The 18,175-nt window shown below is 40.5% G+C and overlaps 1 protein-coding gene across 3 annotated transcripts in view; it reads right to left on the bottom strand.

Annotated features, from left to right (window-relative positions):
* Positions 1-284: 284 nt before the first annotated feature.
* Positions 285-18,175, bottom strand: part of scube3 (signal peptide, CUB domain, EGF-like 3) — a 77,816-nt gene continuing 59,925 nt past the window's right edge. For all 3 annotated transcript variants that reach the window (XM_044037301.1, XM_044037302.1, XM_044037303.1), the window contains 14 exons: positions 16,565-16,687; positions 10,527-10,643; positions 5,537-5,659; positions 5,284-5,400; positions 4,314-4,409; positions 4,075-4,191; positions 3,564-3,725; positions 3,243-3,446; positions 2,511-2,672; positions 2,216-2,383; positions 1,490-1,651; positions 1,206-1,403; positions 930-1,082; positions 285-428 (listed from right to left, as the gene is read on the bottom strand). In XM_044037301.1, the coding sequence (XP_043893236.1) occupies positions 286-428; positions 930-1,082; positions 1,206-1,403; positions 1,490-1,651; positions 2,216-2,383; positions 2,511-2,672; positions 3,243-3,446; positions 3,564-3,725; positions 4,075-4,191; positions 4,314-4,409; positions 5,284-5,400; positions 5,537-5,659; positions 10,527-10,643; positions 16,565-16,687 (2,045 nt within the window). In that variant the 3' untranslated portion in view covers position 285. The remainder of the gene's footprint in view (positions 429-929; positions 1,083-1,205; positions 1,404-1,489; positions 1,652-2,215; positions 2,384-2,510; positions 2,673-3,242; positions 3,447-3,563; positions 3,726-4,074; positions 4,192-4,313; positions 4,410-5,283; positions 5,401-5,536; positions 5,660-10,526; positions 10,644-16,564; positions 16,688-18,175) is intronic.

Here is an 18,175-nt window from a genome sequence, read left to right as displayed (position 1 = left end):
GAGGAATAAGACATGGAATAAACGCAGTAGAATAACAATAGATGCTTGCGCTGCAATGCATTCTAGTGAGAACTCCAGGTTCTCACTCGTATGCCTTGCAGCAGCAGGCACTAAAAAGTGCATAGATAGGGCATCTCTTAATCCATATTCAAAAAACAATATTTGCCCTGGCGTATCAATTATTGTATTGCTCAAGGAAGGATGATGATATATCACCAAACCACCCCTGTTCATTAACGTACCATCTGACTCCTTCACTGGATCACCTTTCCTTGGTGGTCTTTTCTATGCTAACCCTACAAGTAAACACCAAAATAAATATGGCAAGATTAAGTAAAATTTGCGAACCTTGAGGATTTCTTGGTGGTTTTCAGAGGCGTAGAGTCTTCCATCTCGAACTATGTCCTCTACAAGCTGTTCGTAGTCCTCTGAATGGAAAAAACACACAAAAAACACAACAATTGTTAGCCAGGATCAGTTGCCTGTATATGTCCAAAAAAATACAGCATTACAATATTATCTGCTATGAAAAATTACTAATATTATTGGCTTTAAAATAAATAGCAAACAGCAAACAAATTCTATTCTCTTTATTATATTTAAAATATTTTTTATTATATTGTTTAATCATAAAAGCTGGGCAAATAAAACCAAAATCTACAAGGGTCACCTCTGTTTTAAAGAGTGATGTGGTGTTTTTGTTGTTGATGTTTTGACTTTAAACAGAAGCAATGTAATTTAATTTGTATGCTGCATCCTCCAAATGAAAACAGGCTCTGTCAAGCAATACTATCAGACCTAAATACGGGGGTGTTTGTGTGTATATGAAGGGGAAGGTTACAATCTACATTTCACAGGGTTCTCATACCATTTTTTATTTACTTGTAGTTAAAGGAACAAACAGTTGGTGTGATAAACTTTAAACATACCATCATAAGTAACGTAGGGGATCTGGAAGCCCCTGGCACTATTGGCCTCATTGGACTTGAAGTTAATCCAGAGACGTCTGGATCGAGCTGTGAAGGCGATAGGCCGCTCATACGTCTGACACGTCTCATAGGTGGTGATGGATGTAGCTGACCCTTGCACACAGAGCAACACAGAGGTGACAATCATGACTTAATGGGCTTTCAGGGATGTTTTTTGTTGTTGTTGCAATTACATAAACATTAAATTCCAATGACACAACAACCACAGGCACTCACAGTTCTTCCTCATAACCAACACGTCTCCACACTCGTCCTCTGAGGGGAGGAAAATCTCTGGCACTACAATTAGGATCTTGCGTTTGCTGGGTGGGTTGATGTTCCAGATACACTCCACATTAGCGGGGTAATTACCGGGATAGTTAGGTGACTCAATGTAACCCATGAACTCGCCCATCTCACCACCACATTGTCTGTCTAGACATGAACAAACAAAACAAATCAGATCCCAGCTCGTGTTAAAGAAATCTGACACAACACCAACAGGTCACCTTCATACTCACTCTTGCACTGTGATACACTTGTTGCACCATCAAAGTCAGTGGTGGTATTGCCAGGACAGGAGATACAGTAGTTCTGTCTAAATTCTGTCTGGTAGGTCCCCACTGGGCAGCGGATACAGCGGTGTACTGTTGTGTTGTAGTAATGACCAGGAGAACATTGAACTGTAAAATAAAAAAAAATAAAAAACTGTAATGATTTTGGCCATGTTTGTCTTGTCTATGTTTGTGAGCAGAATAACTACAATTGTAAAGCTCAGATGTGGCTTAACTCATCTGGAAATGTAGTTTATGGCCAAAGGAAGAAAACATTCGAATTGGATGGTGATTTAGGAACAGAAACAACATCTGGGAGACTTGGAGTAAAGAACTGGGCATTTAACTACCCTAAGCTGTTTGGGCCAAAAGTCTGTTCTCAATCCACTGTTGCTCTGTTAACAGCAGTCACCAGCTAATTCAATTTACACGCTGTTTATTGTCTTTATTACTGTAAACTCAAATGACACAAGATTAGCACCTCCAACTCAACAGGTGACAGATGCCATGCAGCAGAGGACACACTGTCATTTCGTCTGTTTCTGCCCTTTAATCAGTGGATTCTGTTCAAAAATAGTGGTGGTACACAAAACCATATTTTTTGTGAGTGAGTAAAGTGAAAGTTAAAGTAAGACACAGACACACAAAAAAAATCCAATTAGCTTGGCAAGAGTGGAGTGTATTCACACTGACCTTTGACTTCACAGTCATGGAAGGAGCTCGCACCTTCCCTCTTAGTGCCCAGTCCTCCACCACAGGGGAAGCACAGAGTTCGCCCCAGATCTGGCTGGTACGATCCCTGAGGGCACGGCTGACAAGGTTTGAACCCATCGCTGGAGAACGATCCTGTCGGACACTGGCCTGGATTTGATTACAAACAACACAAAGCAGGTTTGCTAAAGAGAGCAGCCTTAACTAGACCACAGTTTCATGCATATACAGTATACATCTTTAATGTCGTTTCTGCTGCATCTACGCAATAAATTACCTGCACAGGAAGAGATATTCCGTGCCCCGACGGGCCCGTGGCCATCACTTCCAGGGCAAAGGTCACAGGCCAGCTGCCCCTCCTTCTCCTGAAAAGTGCCTGGTGGACACTGGACACAGCGCTCCTGCTCTCCATGGTAATAAGACCCGGACAAGCATCTGACTGAGAGGATATCCACAACGGCTCCAATCAGAGATGACACACAAATGCTAACCTTGAACTATTTTGATTTTCAGTTTTAACTCATCACCCATACTATCCACAGTTTTGCAAGACATAATGAAATGCAGAATCTTTTAATGTTTGTATGATTTTATGAATTTTAAAATGATCCTTCCCCTCTTCATTGATAACCCCCTTCCCAATCCCTGAACATGTTCTAAATATTTTGTGATAATTGTTTATTATTGGCTTTGAAGGTGATTTGTGCTGTCTGGAATTTTAATGTGTCTGTGAATTATAATAAGTTTGACTCCAAGAAAAGTGAGTATGATCCAAACAAACTACATTATGAAATATCCTTATTGCCCTTTTTGTAAGATGATTAATGAATTGATTGTAGTCTTGTAGATATTGTCCCAGATCTCAACACAGTAATTGAAATATGTATAATTTAATATATATTTGTTTAATACAGAAATACTTCTTGATATTTTGGACATAATACACAAATCTAATACACTTGGACATCACAGCTCATCTGTCATCCCTGGTCCTGATCTCAGGCCTTACCACATCGACCACTGTCCCTCTCCCAGCCCGGGCCACAGTTCTCTTGAATAGGAGCCGCCTGGGGAAGTTTCTGGGCCACCTCGTATTCCAAACCAGCGACTCGGATCAGAAAACGCTCCTGGTTGATGGATTTCTTCAGAGCTTTGATGTACGTCTTAACCTGCTTCTCCATGCGCTGTCTCAGACAGCTGAGATTACAACTGCCTGGTAAAATCAATAAAAAGGATTCATAAACAATTTGACTGATCACCATTTGAACAATAAAACAAACCAAAGGTCAAGACAGGCAGTAAACGTCTTTTTCTACATGAGACGACTGACCTGTGGTGTCTCCAGGTTTGACCTCAGCCTCCAGCTCCAGTGTTATTCGTGTCACCTCTTTGTTTGTGGGGTTACGAGCACGTCGCCCCTTAGCTTTCTTAGAGGAGTCACACTTGAGGTTGACAAACGTTACAAGGCAGTTGTTGCAGGGCTGTCCCCCTCCTGTAGAAACATATCACACAATCTGTGAGGCGATGGAGTGTTAGATATCTCTTTGGATCCTATTGAGCTGAGATTTGGAAACGAGCAGCAGAGGGTGCTGTTGCCTTGCAAAAGTTAAATTGTTGCTTTAATTGTCATAAAAACAGTGACAGACTCCAACAATTTAGACCCCAAAGATATACATTTTTACTACTTACATCACAGAAAATCTCACATTTGAGCAGATGAAAATTCAGAAAAAGAGCTGCATCACCTACACCTACATCACCTCACTGCTCCCATAGAAAAGAAATCACATTTATCCCTTTCAATTTGTCAAAAATAACAGCAGCACATGAAGACGACTGACCTGGTCCTAGTGTCCGTCCCCTGTCCTCCGACCTGCCAGTCAGTTTAGGATGCAGATGACATTTGGCATTTTTAATCTTGAAAGAAGCCGTCTGCTTTACTGGAGGGGCCAAAGTCTCTACAGACAAACACAACAACAGTGGGTAAGAGCACTCTGACACATCACAAAGCAGACGTGTGCGGCGTAATGATCAGATTGCACTGTTTAAATAAATATTGAGAATCTGGAGAGCAACAAACCTATGCAGCTCTGACTGTTGCTGGAGTTGAGCCTGGCAGGCGATTTTCCTCTGAGGATTGGGATACCACAACTGACAGAGTAGCTGTTGTCAGACTCTGAAAAAGAACAGGTTTTTTCATTAAGGACTATAGTTAGTTAAAGCTGCAGTGTGTAACTTTTAATGATTTTTGTTTATGTTATTATGCTGCCTCTGTTTGAACAGAAACAGTGTGTTTACATGCATGTTAAAAGTCCGACTGTAGTCGGTTTTCTTAATGTCATGTAAACTAACACTAAACTATCATATATCTGGATAATGCGACTCATAGTTTGATTACTTGTGTATACGCTTAGTTGGACTGGAGTCAGACTTGGCATTCTGTGCATGCACTAAAATTTCCTCCTTGGTCTTTGACCCGGAATTAGAAATAGACGACGTATAAACTGCAGCACTGTTGCCAGAAAAGAACAAAAAGCGCGTTGGTGTCAGCAAGAGCGAAAGCTATGGAAAAGAGTCAAAAAGGTCAATGTAAAGGTCAAAAAGAAACTGATTCAATACGCACTACCTTATAGAGAGAGATACAGCAGCACATATATGGTGGAGTCAGACATACATGGCCAATAAATTGATTTTTCTCCTCCGCATGTAATCGGACTCTGCAAGTTGTCCGATTGCCTGAGTCAGTCGGACTATGGCCGTGGCTCGATTAAACTGTGCATGAAAACGTACTGAATGCAACATTATTCCTCTGAAAATGGGCTCTGCCGAGCAATGCTACCAGACGGGACTGATGGAGCGTTTGTGTGTATACAGCAGCAGTGCACAACAAACATTTATCCCCGATCAAGTTTTCTGAGCAGGAAAATCTGAAATCTAGTCTGTCCTGATATAAAAAAAATATTGCATGGTGAATCGTATGGATATTCAAACCCTCTACTTCAAGAGATGTGTTTTTTTTTAACACTGCACTCCTATTAGTGAGGACATACCTGCCAAGTAGTGAGCTTTAGACGCACAGGTGAGAGAGCAGCTCTCTTTCTTGCCCGTCTTGCTGCAGGTGAGAGTGGCTTTTGGTGCCGCCAGTCCAGGAAGACATTTCACAAGCTCTGAGAGAAAAAAATACATAGCAAGCTGAGAGAGACACACAATATATACATATATATATATATATCACAAAGGTGACTGATGTGCTTTGATTGTGATGAAGCGTATGAGCCACATGGGGGCAGTGCTGCTACATACCAGTACAGTCTTTCCTGTTCCAGTGCAGTTTGTACCCTGGTGGACAGGTACACTCATAGCTCCCCAGAGTGTTGATGCAGCCATATTTACACCCCCCACGGTTTATACTGCATTCATCAATATCTATGGACAGATACATTGTCACATAAACATATAGTGTACATGCATAAAAAAGCAGCATACACCGAATAGAAAAATTTTGACACAAAAACATTCTTTGGCGAAAATACTGAGGAAGAATGCGACCAGTCCAAAACAATCTGGAGTCAATTTTGTAGAATAAAATGAAATGCCACGAAAATGGACTCGTTAAGGGAGAGTGCAGCTGTAAACAAGGAGTTCCTGTGAGGTCACTTCAGCTCTTCCTGTCAGAGAGTCACATTTGGAGAAGATTAATGTGTTTGCATGTAAACAGAAGTGATTCCGTGTTTTGATGTCGCCACATTCAGTTTCATGGTCAGAACTTCTCTGCTCTTCAGCGGGGAAACACTTGTGGTGAGCAATAAATTATAATCACCTTTTCAAACACATGCTGTGCTCAAACCACTAAAAACATCCAGGATCCAGATGCAGGCTGGCTATCATTGATGCCAGACAGAAAATGTAGTTTAGTGAGTGGATCTGAGGATGCACCAGGCTGCAGACAAGTGGTGGAGACACGGGGAATGAGACGAGATAATGGCAGCGATAGATGATCTGGTCTGCTGATATGAAATTCTCTTCCTTGTCTCATTCAATTATTCACCCAGAATAAAAAGAGTCTGAGCACCTCGCACTCCCAGAAGAAGATGATGACTTAATCAGTAGTGTTCCACCAGCCGGAGCTGCTTGTGAGAGATGCGTTGCTTATCCTCTGCATCAAAGCACACAATTTAAAGGACAAAGAACTCTAATGAATATCTGATGGAAGCTGCACTCATCTGCCAACAATAACTGCTGTTTTGACTTCTTTGTTCCTCCCTTTCTTGTAACTAAATAGATAAATTCTGACCTTTCTCAGCTTTCTTTTCTCTGCACACTCTCACAGCACAGAGCAGACAAAAAGCCAAGAAAAGAAAAAAACACATAATATGATTTAATATAAAAACACAACAATTGCATTGTGTTATGGAGAGGACTTGTGGGTTAGGGTAACCCTAATCAACAACTCCCTGTCCTACCATCATCATCACAAGTTTTAAAATGGGATGATCTTCTCTTAAGCAAATTCTTAAAAATAACAATTAAATGTGATATAAATGTGACATTTATGATATTAAGGCATAACATGAGAATGATGTGTCACCACAGATCGAGGAATCATGTTAAACTGAAATACTGGCGTCACCGATAAGGATGGTGCAGCTCGTACATTCACAAATAAAATAATTCATTTACAGTCGGCAAACTATTTGTTTATGTTTTAGTTTGGTGTTTTGCTCTGTTGAACCACCTGCCGCCACCCATCCAATAACAGCTCAGAGCACGTCAATACACAGGATGCCAGCAAGAGAGCAGACAGCCTCAGAACTATTGAATGATACTGAACCTAAAAAGCCTTTTGTAACATGTCACAGCCAGTGGACAAGAAAAACGAGGGTCCGCAGTGGAGGTGCTTTAAAATACAGGCGGCTGAAAGTGGAGGAGAAGTTGACGAAAGACCGTGGCAAACATGCCCCGGTGTGGATAATCTTCTCTCAGACAGTGAAGCATGGGGATCCTCAGCCACGGTTTGCTATTGCGCTCTTTCTCCTTCTCCCTCATACACTTTCTAGGTGGATATTTAAAGAATAGAATGTTTTTACAGTCCGTGTTTGTCGCCTTGTCCTCTCCTCTCATCAGGTGATAATTCTCAACTGTTTCTCTACAGCAGCCACATGTTCACTTTCTATTTCTGCCTGTTGCTGACACGTGAAAAAAATTAAGCAAGTAGGTAAAATGTCTACAAAAATAAAATAGATGGAGCAGCAGTTATTTTTATGCATGCCATAAATAAATACAGTGTATCCCTTTTCTAAAAAGGTTACATATATGGCCTTTAACAATTGTTAAGATATGAAAATCAACTCGGTCCCCGTTAAACAGACTGTTCAAGTGGAACAAATGACGTAAACTCGAAATTAGCGACAAAGTAGCCTATTTAGTTGCAACTGCTTTACCTCTAGTTTCTTACCAGATAAGCAAAAAATGTGTGGATTGTTTTGCTAGCTGAGAGGGAGAATGGCTGGCTATACTCTCACTTGGAAGGAATGTTGACAGGCCTCAGCACATGGCTCGACAGCAGGTCAGTGACCTAATTGGGTTTGTTTAGGGTAAGTCTATTGTTTAACACGGAGCAAAGCTTTCTGACTTGTTTGACAGCTATATTTCGGCTGATAAACCACACAGGGAATAGGATTACCTTGGTTATGGCCAGGAATGAAGACAGTACAGGTTGGCATGCCATAAATCTCATCCCCGAAATCTCTCAGTGGTATGGAGTCATACACGCCTGCCATGTTCTCCTCACAGCAGCTCAGTGTGGCCTGATCACAGACTATCAAGTGAGTAAAAGCCTCACAAATCCAATTGCGGTCCTCCTGATCCCTTAACTGACAACTTATATAGCTGCCGACTGTGTAATAGATCCCATGAACCTATAAGACTCTTTTAAAAGGCCTTTACCTTTATCAGATTGTGACAGTGGCGTCAGACAGGAAACAGTTGGGAGGTGTAATTAACTACACGGTTGTGCCATAGACCGTGCACTAGCTTGTGACTGGTGTCCACTCTTATGTGCCATGCCTTTTCATCTATTTTCCTCTAAATGGGACCATCATTTACATAACTGACATCACATTCTACTGAAGAAGATACCAAACTAGCGATTGAGACCATTTCCTCAGGAAAAATATTTAGCCTTGTTATAAATCAAGCGAGAAGTAGCCTGATTTTCCCATAGATTTCTATTCAGACGGAGTTCCCCGGTGACTAACTGCTGAATCCATCACACTTGTTGGGCTTTATTCTTTCAACCAGAAGTCGATGTCCATTTTTACATAGATAGTCTAAGGTTTGTACAAACCTCATGATCCTTTACACGGATATTTTACTTTGACTTTAGTCTAGTCACTCCTGACCAGTAGACTTGTGGAACTACAGATAAAGAAACATGTTCATATATATACACTATATGTACATAAGCTATGTATTTTGAGATTTTAAGGGCCTATGCTTTCTCTCTCTCTGTCTCTTCCTCTCCTTTTCACTCTGTCTCTGTCTCTGCCACAACTACAGTGAGACCCTGAGGCGCTGGAGTCAGCAGCAGATTCTAACTGGTGATACACACTCCATCAAAGCGGCCGCCACAACATCCTGATGTGCTCTGGCGGGCCTCATTCTGCTGCCTGCCAGGCAGATCTGACGCGCACCCACACACCTCCTCCTGACACCAAAGGCCATTCCTGCTCTTTGTTCCACGCCAGAGTGCAGCATACCTACTCTTGTTTGATGGACATGGTCATACTCTGCCTGGAAGGACCCTAGTTATATGCTTTTGCACGTTTTAGTCCATTAACTACGGCACAAATTGTCTACACTTTACATTACTGCCAAGTGTAGCATAGGTTGTTAGATTGATTTTCTGCCTTCCGGGCAGCCACCTGTTTCTGCACATTTGAGTCTGTTTGAAAATCAACTTGCAGAGACTTACAAATGGTTTGAAATAGGTAATCCATCAGAGTGAATATTTAGCTACATTTAGTCTTCTTCAAGAATACAGATGCACGCAGTGACTGTCCCGTGCTGATGTGTTTTAAGGACCGTGACAGTTGTGATTTACAGCTGAGCCACTGAATGTTTACTGTGGTTATTCATAGTTGATTGCTGTTGAGCTTCAAATACCAAGATTAAAATATCTTACATAATTGCTTAATTGTCATTAATATGAATAACAATAATAGTATTAATCACCACTAAAAAGACTTGATAACACAAGTCACACACTCCCCCATTGATACAGTGCTTTTCTGTTAGACATCATTCCCACTCTGATGGCACAATTCTTTGGGGGCATGAAGGTTCAGAGAGTTGCTCAAGGACTCTTAGTCATGCAGAGCACAGGTCCTGGGTATCTAATCTAATTTCACCTCTCGCGATAATGTGGCTCTGGCTCCTTCAGCTAAAATAAAAAATAGTAAGAAAAATAACAACAAGAAAATAATGAAGAAGAAAAGAAGAAAAAGAGTTTATAGGAAACCTGTCTGAGACTATTGAACTGTCTCTACCAGTTTTTGATTTGGTGATATGTAGGTTGTCCTTTCTCGTGCAATACGATAATCGATAATCGGAACCAGGGCAAATACCCATGTTCTAATTAACAAATGAAGGAGCTCTAAAGTAAACAGTCCCTGTCAGTTTCACTCCCTGGGCGTCATCACTTCATGTCTCCTCGTTGTGTCGCGCTGCTCAAATGAAGGAGGGACTCTTGGGCAGAGGTTACCTGACTGAGGGAGTTTACAGTGTGATAATGGTGGAGAAATCTACGTTAAGAGATGCTACATCCATGTTCAGTACATAGACTTTATGCACTTTGTTCTCTACGTTGTAAATAAATAGAGAAATCATACACTTTTAACTTTTCCCGGATGTTTTGTTTTCTTCAGTTAGACAGATATCGTGATGTACAGAATCGTTGTACCATGATATTACTGGTATCATGGACCATGTATCGAGTATCGTATCATGAGGTACACTGTGATTCACACCCCTAAAATCTAATATAGTAATTTAGTGTCACTGAATAAAAAATGATGAGTTATAAACCTATGCAAACTTTTTGTCCAAACTATTTTACAATTCATTCAGCACTCATTCAAATGTTTTTACTCTGGGCCAAAGCAGAGGGCTGACAGACAGAGCTCAGAGAATCACATCCACATGCCACTTTATGAAAGCTGTCAGAAGAAATAGAAATTGAAAAGAACATCCAGAGAAAAAAGGCTTAGGGGGAAAAAAAAGACATGCTGCTCACCTCCGCAGTGTGCCAGGCCATACAGGACGTAGCCTTTATGACAAAGACACTGAAAACTGCCGGCAGAGTTGATGCAGAAGTGGTCACAGGCGCGATCAAAAGAGCATTCGTCAATGTCTGTACGGATAAAAAGATGTGCTGTTAGAAACTTCTCAATCAGTTCATAAAATTACAAAAAAAATAACATACAATTTTCAACCTGGATTATCCCATCCTATCACAAGGTGTTTTCCTGCTCTGAGGCTTTTTATTGTATTCATGGTTTGTCATTTCACAAGGATGTCACATCACAAAAACCGTAAAAGAAAAAAAACAAACATCTCCTGCTTGCTATAGTTTTTGACCTCCTGCCTTCACGCAGTTTCCCACTTGGATGCTCTGAAATGAAATTCTCAAAGTATGTTTGTAATAACAAGCGGCCGCAGCAGGAGTCAAAGGAAAAGTGGCCACTTCACTTGATAATAGGAGCTGAAGGGATGCATTTTTTTCTCCCTACACACAGAAACTGTCAATCACTTTCCCATTTCACCACTTAATCATCACATAACTAACCCTGAATTGTTTGAAAACCTACTGACATTTCAAGTGGCAACCGGTCATGACGTCACCCATAGAAATCTGAACTCTCATTTGAAGCCTCACGATGATGTTATGTAACCATAGGTTCAGAGGTGTCACCCGCAAACAAGCTCCTATATGACGATACCAGTTGTCAGTCACACGGTTATCCAAAACTTAATCAACTATTTTGCTCTAAATCATCATTTACAAAATCAACATCATGTTCTATTGAAGAAGAGCTTAAACTAGCGAATTCAGCAAAAAGTTCTTTGTGCAACCAGTGGAGTCACCCCCTGGTGGCTATTCAAAATATATTTTAATTTCCTAGTAGGCTTCTGAATGAAACCAGAAGACTTTTTTACAATCTATGATCCGAATAAATTATTCAAATGTCTGGCTTAAAATCCAAACAGATTGATATATGAAGGAGATGGATGACATTTGGTTTTAGTATGATCAAAGTTTCCTTTAATGTCAGCAAACATTTGTTTCAAGCCCATGCAGCACATAGTGGGAGAAAGTCAGATGTGCTACAACTTTGCTAGATGTTTAATTGGCTAATTTAAAAAGAAAAAAAAAGACAAAAAGGGTTCTCAGGGTTTTCCCACAAATATCATGTATTTCATCCTTTCATCCAACACAGTTGAACCTCCTCTGGGTGAGGAGGCAGCGCCAGCCACCATCAAACCAATGACACAGGCATTTCACAGCAATTACAGGAGTTCGGTTAAATAATGGTTTACTTTGAAAAACAAAAGAAAAAAAAGAAGGAAGGCTACCTGAATCTGATTAAAGTCTGCACCAATCTTCCATACTTTTCTGATCACAAACCAAGGTTTCACATATTCACATCACGCCTAATCCCTCAGAGGCACCACAGCTGAACTCGGCACAGGCCGGTAAAGACAGTCATTGAGGTGAACACTTGGCAGAGCAACAAAAAAAGACGAAAAAAAGTGCAAAGATTAAAAGCTTATTAAGTGATCAGATTACGAAAGAGCACAAAAGATCTGGAGGAGGTCCATGAGTTGATGTTTAAAAGCTCAAAAAAAAAAAAGAATGTTTATACCTCATATCCATAAACTGATTCCCTCTTACAAAAAATAAATCATAGTTTAGGTTGAACATCTAACACATGAAACAATCTTTTCAAAAAATTCCCAACTTGGTGCACCACAGGTTCAATATAGATCAAAGAGACCAGAAACAAAAATAAAAGCACAACTTCACTATTTGTTTCCCCTGTTGGCCTCAGGAGATTCATAACAGCAGTAGTAGATGAGAACAGCATGAGTTGGCACAAGCTATAAGAGGCATTGCAAAAGTGATTGTTTTGGGCATATTAAGTATATAAAGCATGCTCAGAGTCTGAAACCCTCTGGCAATTAGGCGTGGTGACTGAGATTACCCTCAAAAATGTTGCACTAAGTGACGCCAGAAGTCGATCTGAAACTTATCATTATATCGTTTTCTGCTCTGTTGTGCAGAATAGGTGTGTGAAGACATTTGAGGGGCTACAACCCTTATTTACCGAGCGGCTCAGGTGAAGAATGCAGTGAAACGCTTCATGAGGCGACGTACATGCAGGGGAGCAAAGGAGAGATTAAGTTTTAGAACAGTCACATTGTCGCCTTACGCTGCCGAAGACTGAAAGACTGCAAGATGAAGTTTCCATCAATTATCTCTTCTCTTTGTTCTCTCTTAGGTCATCACTTTAATCTCCACCCACGCTCACAATAAAATTATAGGGAGGCGTAATGGGATTGGCTGAAATTCAGTAAAGGTCACTGCTGTTTATACAGAGCAGATAACGCCTTTATCATAGATGTTCCCTCTGGAGAAAACATGACGTCTGATGAACATCTCCCTAAGTGCCCTCATGTGGATTAGGAGTGACAAGGAGATGAGAAGGAGACTTTGAAGGGTGTTGAGGGTGGAGGAATGCCGACAGGGGCTCGGCAGACGTGTCCCATCCTGACTTCTGGGCCATGGTCCACTGACAGCAGGGAAACACCATGACTGTTTAAACCGAGATAAACCCAGAGTGCAGTTTACACATCACAGCACCGTGTGGAGACAGCAGTGGGCTATTTCAGTGTCATGACATATCACCGATGTACCAGTGTCTATTAGCAAAACAGCACAGTCAGGATGGTTATGGGATTACTGCGGTTGGTTTTGTTAATCTGCCTGTTCTAGATTTATCCTTCAAAGTAAGATGCATATTTAGATTCATTAATTTAGAAATTTAGAAATTTAGAAATTTTAGAAGCTCCCAAATAGAGGGTGATAGACATGATGCATACGTACAAGTTTTTGAACAGTAAAGCTGGGAGGGAAAAGTGGCACTGGTAATCCAATGCCTTTATTTTGATTTTTTCTTAGTTTAATGTGTTAATTCAGTAAAGCTGCAGCAACTTCAGTCATCTCAGCAGCTGCCAGGTTCAATCAATCAAACTGTCAATTGTCAAAGTGCTATGTGTATTTATAGCATTTTAAAATATCTGCAAGGAACTCAAAGTGCTTCACGTAAGAAAGAAAGGATAAAAAATAATAACTCAAATCAGCAGGAATAAAATACACAATAAAACAGTAAGAAAAACCAATAAAATAAGAATCAATAACATTAGAAAAATTACCAGAGGGAAAGTGAAAAATGTCTGTTTAATAAGGTGGAACATTATAAAATCTTAAAAAATCAAATCTAAAATGAACTGGCAGCCAATGTTGTATAAAACGAGTTATATAAACAGCATCAATATGTTTATGGAGGAAATTCTGTGAGAGCCACTCTTTTAACATGGACATTAATAAGCCCTTTGGTTAAAAGCACCTTTGGCTTCTTTTGTGCATTTTTCTAGTGTTTTTAGATGCTGCATGTGAACACCACATCCCTGTCTGATCTGCTTTCATAACCAAAATCCTTGCTTTCCACCGTTTCTTGATAGAAGTAAAGCAAACTGCAGAGGGGAGAATCAGGTGAGCTTTATCACATCACTTCACTCCAAACAAAACACACAACCACCAAACAAGGATAGCAACACAGAGTTTGTTTCCATGCACACTAAGTTGAGATACAGTTGTACTTCTACACCATTCCATTGGAGTACTGCCCTTGTCCCCCTGTACCTTAAAGGGATACTTGAGTAAAAGTACAATTATCTTACCAGAAAATTAATTTTTTATAATATTACTTCAGTAAAAGTCATAAAGTATATGGCATTTACTGTACTTAAGTATCAAAAGTAGAATAGTAGGAGCTGTCTGTCAACTGGAAGGTTGTGGGTTCAATTTCCAACTCTGCTATTCAACACGTGTCCCTTGAGCAAGACACTTAACTTGTTGCCATCAAGACTAGAAAAGCTCTATAGAAATACAAACCATTACAACTCTTATTGTGATTATATTTGGTAGTAACGAGTAACAAAGATAGTTAGAGGAAATGTAGTGGAGTTAAAGTAAAAGCTGCTAAGAAAGTAAAGTACGGATATGTGAATTTTGTATTACATTACATTACAACACTGCTTAACTTATAAAATAACACAATAATTAGTTTTTGTCTAATGTCTTGTAAATGTACGGACTGTTCCAAAGTTGCCCCTGTGCAGCCACTCAGTGCACGGCTCAGTTGGTTAAGGCACAGTGCCACAAAAAACAAGCTGTGATTTACATTCCAACATGCACAGACTGCAGTTACTCAGTTATCTGTCATTTTGGCAAAATAAACTTTGAATTGTTTGGCTCCAAATAATGAGAGAAAGGCATCCCACCAAAAATAGATACAAAGTGGCTGCAAGGCACAGTGACATAGTGAACATTTTCACTGACCACATCATGACGCTTGTGTATTGTGTGCAGACTGGTGTGATTCAGTGCAGCGACTCAGAGCCCGTTGCACGACACTGATGTGTAACAGGCTGGATATTGATTGACCACATCAATACAGAAAAGAGAATTTAAAAAATAGCATGTCATCTGTTTTTCCATGCAGAGGGAGACTGAGCTCAGCTCTGTAGTTCTAGTGTGCCGGTCCTCTTTCACCAGATGTCTCTGTAGTGGCCTGACTCTTTCAAGAACCAGAAGTTTTTGAGCTTTCGCTTTAATTCCCCACACCTGTGTTCGGCCACGGCAAACTCTTTATTTGTTCTGCTGCTAGTCCTCCCTGCTCTCGCTGAGTGACGGCTGCCACCAAATATAACAGAAAAACAAGCCAGAGATCCCTGCTCCGGTTTCTCTACAGTCCACGAGGCAGTCTTGTATAAAGTACCTTAAAGGGATACTTGTAAAAGTACAAAATATCTTACCAGAAAATGACTTTGATAGATGTTGAAGTCACTTTTTTATAATATTACTTAAGTAAAAGACATTTATTGTATTTAAGTACAGACACATGAATTTTGTAAGAACCGTGACAACAACACTGCCAGGGTTATTTTTGAGCCACTAAAGACACTTTTTGAATTCCTCATTTTTATGGGGGGTGGTTTATTTAAAGCAACACTGTACCTTTTTCTGTTGCTATAGTAAACACACCGTGATGAAAGAGGATTTTTAATTATTTCCAAGTCATTCTAACCAATGCTTAGTTCAACATTTCTCTTGAACTTACTGAGCCTGTAGCAGTTTAAGATTCTGACTACGAATATAGCTGAAATAGACATTACAACAATGTAACGTCGGTCCCCATAAGACTGTGTTATTCTCTTGGACAACTGCACAATTCTGTGTCCAAAAACCAATGAGGATAATAGGTTTCATACAGTTATCTATTGTGTTTTTCACACCACAAAACACCAGCTCTAAGGCTGGGTCCACACTGGATGTTTGTGCAAAAAGTGAGTGACGCCTGTGGCGCTGATCTGCTGCATATTGAGCACCTCCGTTGTTCACACAGGGAGTGTGTCAGCTGCAGACATTCTGCTCTGTTTTACAGAGGATTTGCTTTTGGAAATCACTAAAATATACTTTTAAACACTACACAAAACCTCTCTGTACTCAACTAATGCCAGGGCTCTTCAGTATGAAGCCAAGCATCTATCAGTCCTGAAAATATTTCACAGTAAAAAGTGAAAAAAAAAACAAAAAACCAAAAGAGTAGAATTATGGCACTTTTACAATCAAACGGCTGTATTTGTGACAGATGTTGAAACTCTGGTGAAAAGTAATTTCCTTCTATTTCTTCTTCTTTCTTTGGTGAAATGCATATAGGGCATTGCAAAAATTGGCAAGATTTCTTTTGCCAAAAAGAGCCGACGTGGCTCATGTGGGCAGCTTTAATCAGTTATCATGTGTTCCGTGATGCAGACGTGTCACAGCATGCATCCAGTGTGAACTCGGCCAAACTAAAACTACTTTCTGGTATCCTGCTACTGCTGCACACGTACAAGTGTGCCAGCAAAATAATACACCTGGAACTGCTATGGACACGATGGAAAGTGGTCTGGGGTGTAGAGTGGAAATGAAAACGAGTTACCTACCTTGACAAGTCCTCTCATTGGTCAAAAGCTTGTAACCTTTCTTGCAGCTGCACTCGAAGCTGCCCACAGTGTTCCGACACACATGATCGCACCCGCCATTGTTCAAGCGACACTCGTCGATGTCTGTGAACGGAAAAACGTCAGGAGAAATGGACACATCAAACCACACATCACAAATAAAAACATCTAAGAAAGAAGTTTATTGATTTGAGAGAGTGGGATCAGGTTGCCAAAATTGTAATTAAAGAGCAGCATACTGTAGCTACAAATCATTTTGTTAATATCCTAGATGACGAGCAACATGAGCATTTGTTTTGGATACTTTTGGTTTGGGTGTCATTAGCTGCTAAATGCTCTGCTTTGTTCACCAGCTAAACTTTGGTGCAGGGTAAGTAGCAGAGAGTCAGTTCATTAAAACTTTTTTTCTGTTATGTTTGTGCTGAAAACAGCTGCCTGTTGCAGCTGAAAACAACACCAGCGTCAGAGCAATAAAGACAGCAACATGTAGTGATTGTTCCAAAACTACTGATGACGGCAGCTTCAATAAACGTTGTTAAATGTAAACAGTGTAGTTGGTGAGAGTAAAAACAAACATAGTTATGCTGGTAATGTGTCATGTCTGTGCTGGAATTACAGTCTTGGCAAAAGTAGAAATGGATTTTCCTCAGAATGGCTCAAATCTGTCTGTGTCTGGGTGTAATAGGCTGCAGCTCTCATGCAGTAAAGTCTTCTAAAGCATCAGCCCAATGACTCTACTCATTATTCCTCTAGCCAGTGCCCCATATGTCATGTATGCATCTATGCATTCGCATGTGCCTAAGCAGAAGTGATTTAGCCCGAATTATCATCACAGATTAGGCATGCATCTCTTTCGGGAGCCTTCGTCATCTGGTTAAAATAAATGCAACTAAAATGGAGTAAAATAATCCCTTCCATCTTTGTCTCTGTTCTTCAGAAGTGTTTGGCCTGCAGCAAGCCTCTGTCGTCCTGTGCCAGTGCGGCCTGGATTTGTTTTTCCTCCTCTTCTTTCCTCTCACACCAAACTCATAAGCGGTGAGTGTAACATAATGAGCCCAAGAAAGCACACAGATATTGAAGATCATCCTCAATCTCTGCAAAGCTGCCAGTGTTATCTGTTTTCTTAGTGTGCTTATACACTTCCCAAGAACGCTTTGGAATTGATCTTATTAGACAAAATATTTTTTTAAAAAGTTGCTGGGTCATGACGGCTGAGTTGAAAGAAAGGCAAATGTAATGGAGGAGGAGAAACTACCAAGGAAAACATGGGGTGACAAAAAAAATTACTGCAAACCGGCAACTGAAAAGCAGAGTATAAGTCTGAGATTGATTCTGGTACGGCAGTGGTGATTGCTCTAAGACAGCAAGGGAAGCTTCCTGTGAAATGTTGTCAAATATGTACTGTGTTATATTTACATTTCAAGACCAAACGTGCGCTAATACACAATTAGAGCGTGTCACTAGGTCGTTTGGAAACCACACATTAAAACCACTTGAAGCTCAGCTTCAACTGTTCTCTATAGTGAGCTCGACGGTGATCGGACAAATGCGGCAAAAACGTCACTTCCACAGAAGCTCGGCTTCACTCGGAGT

This window comes from Solea senegalensis, linkage group LG11 (genome assembly GCF_019176455.1).
Source record: "Solea senegalensis isolate Sse05_10M linkage group LG11, IFAPA_SoseM_1, whole genome shotgun sequence".
Lineage (NCBI taxonomy): Eukaryota > Metazoa > Chordata > Actinopteri > Pleuronectiformes > Soleidae > Solea > Solea senegalensis.
The sequence above is the reverse complement of the archived record's forward strand: the minus strand, read 5'-3'. Positions and strand labels throughout refer to the sequence as shown.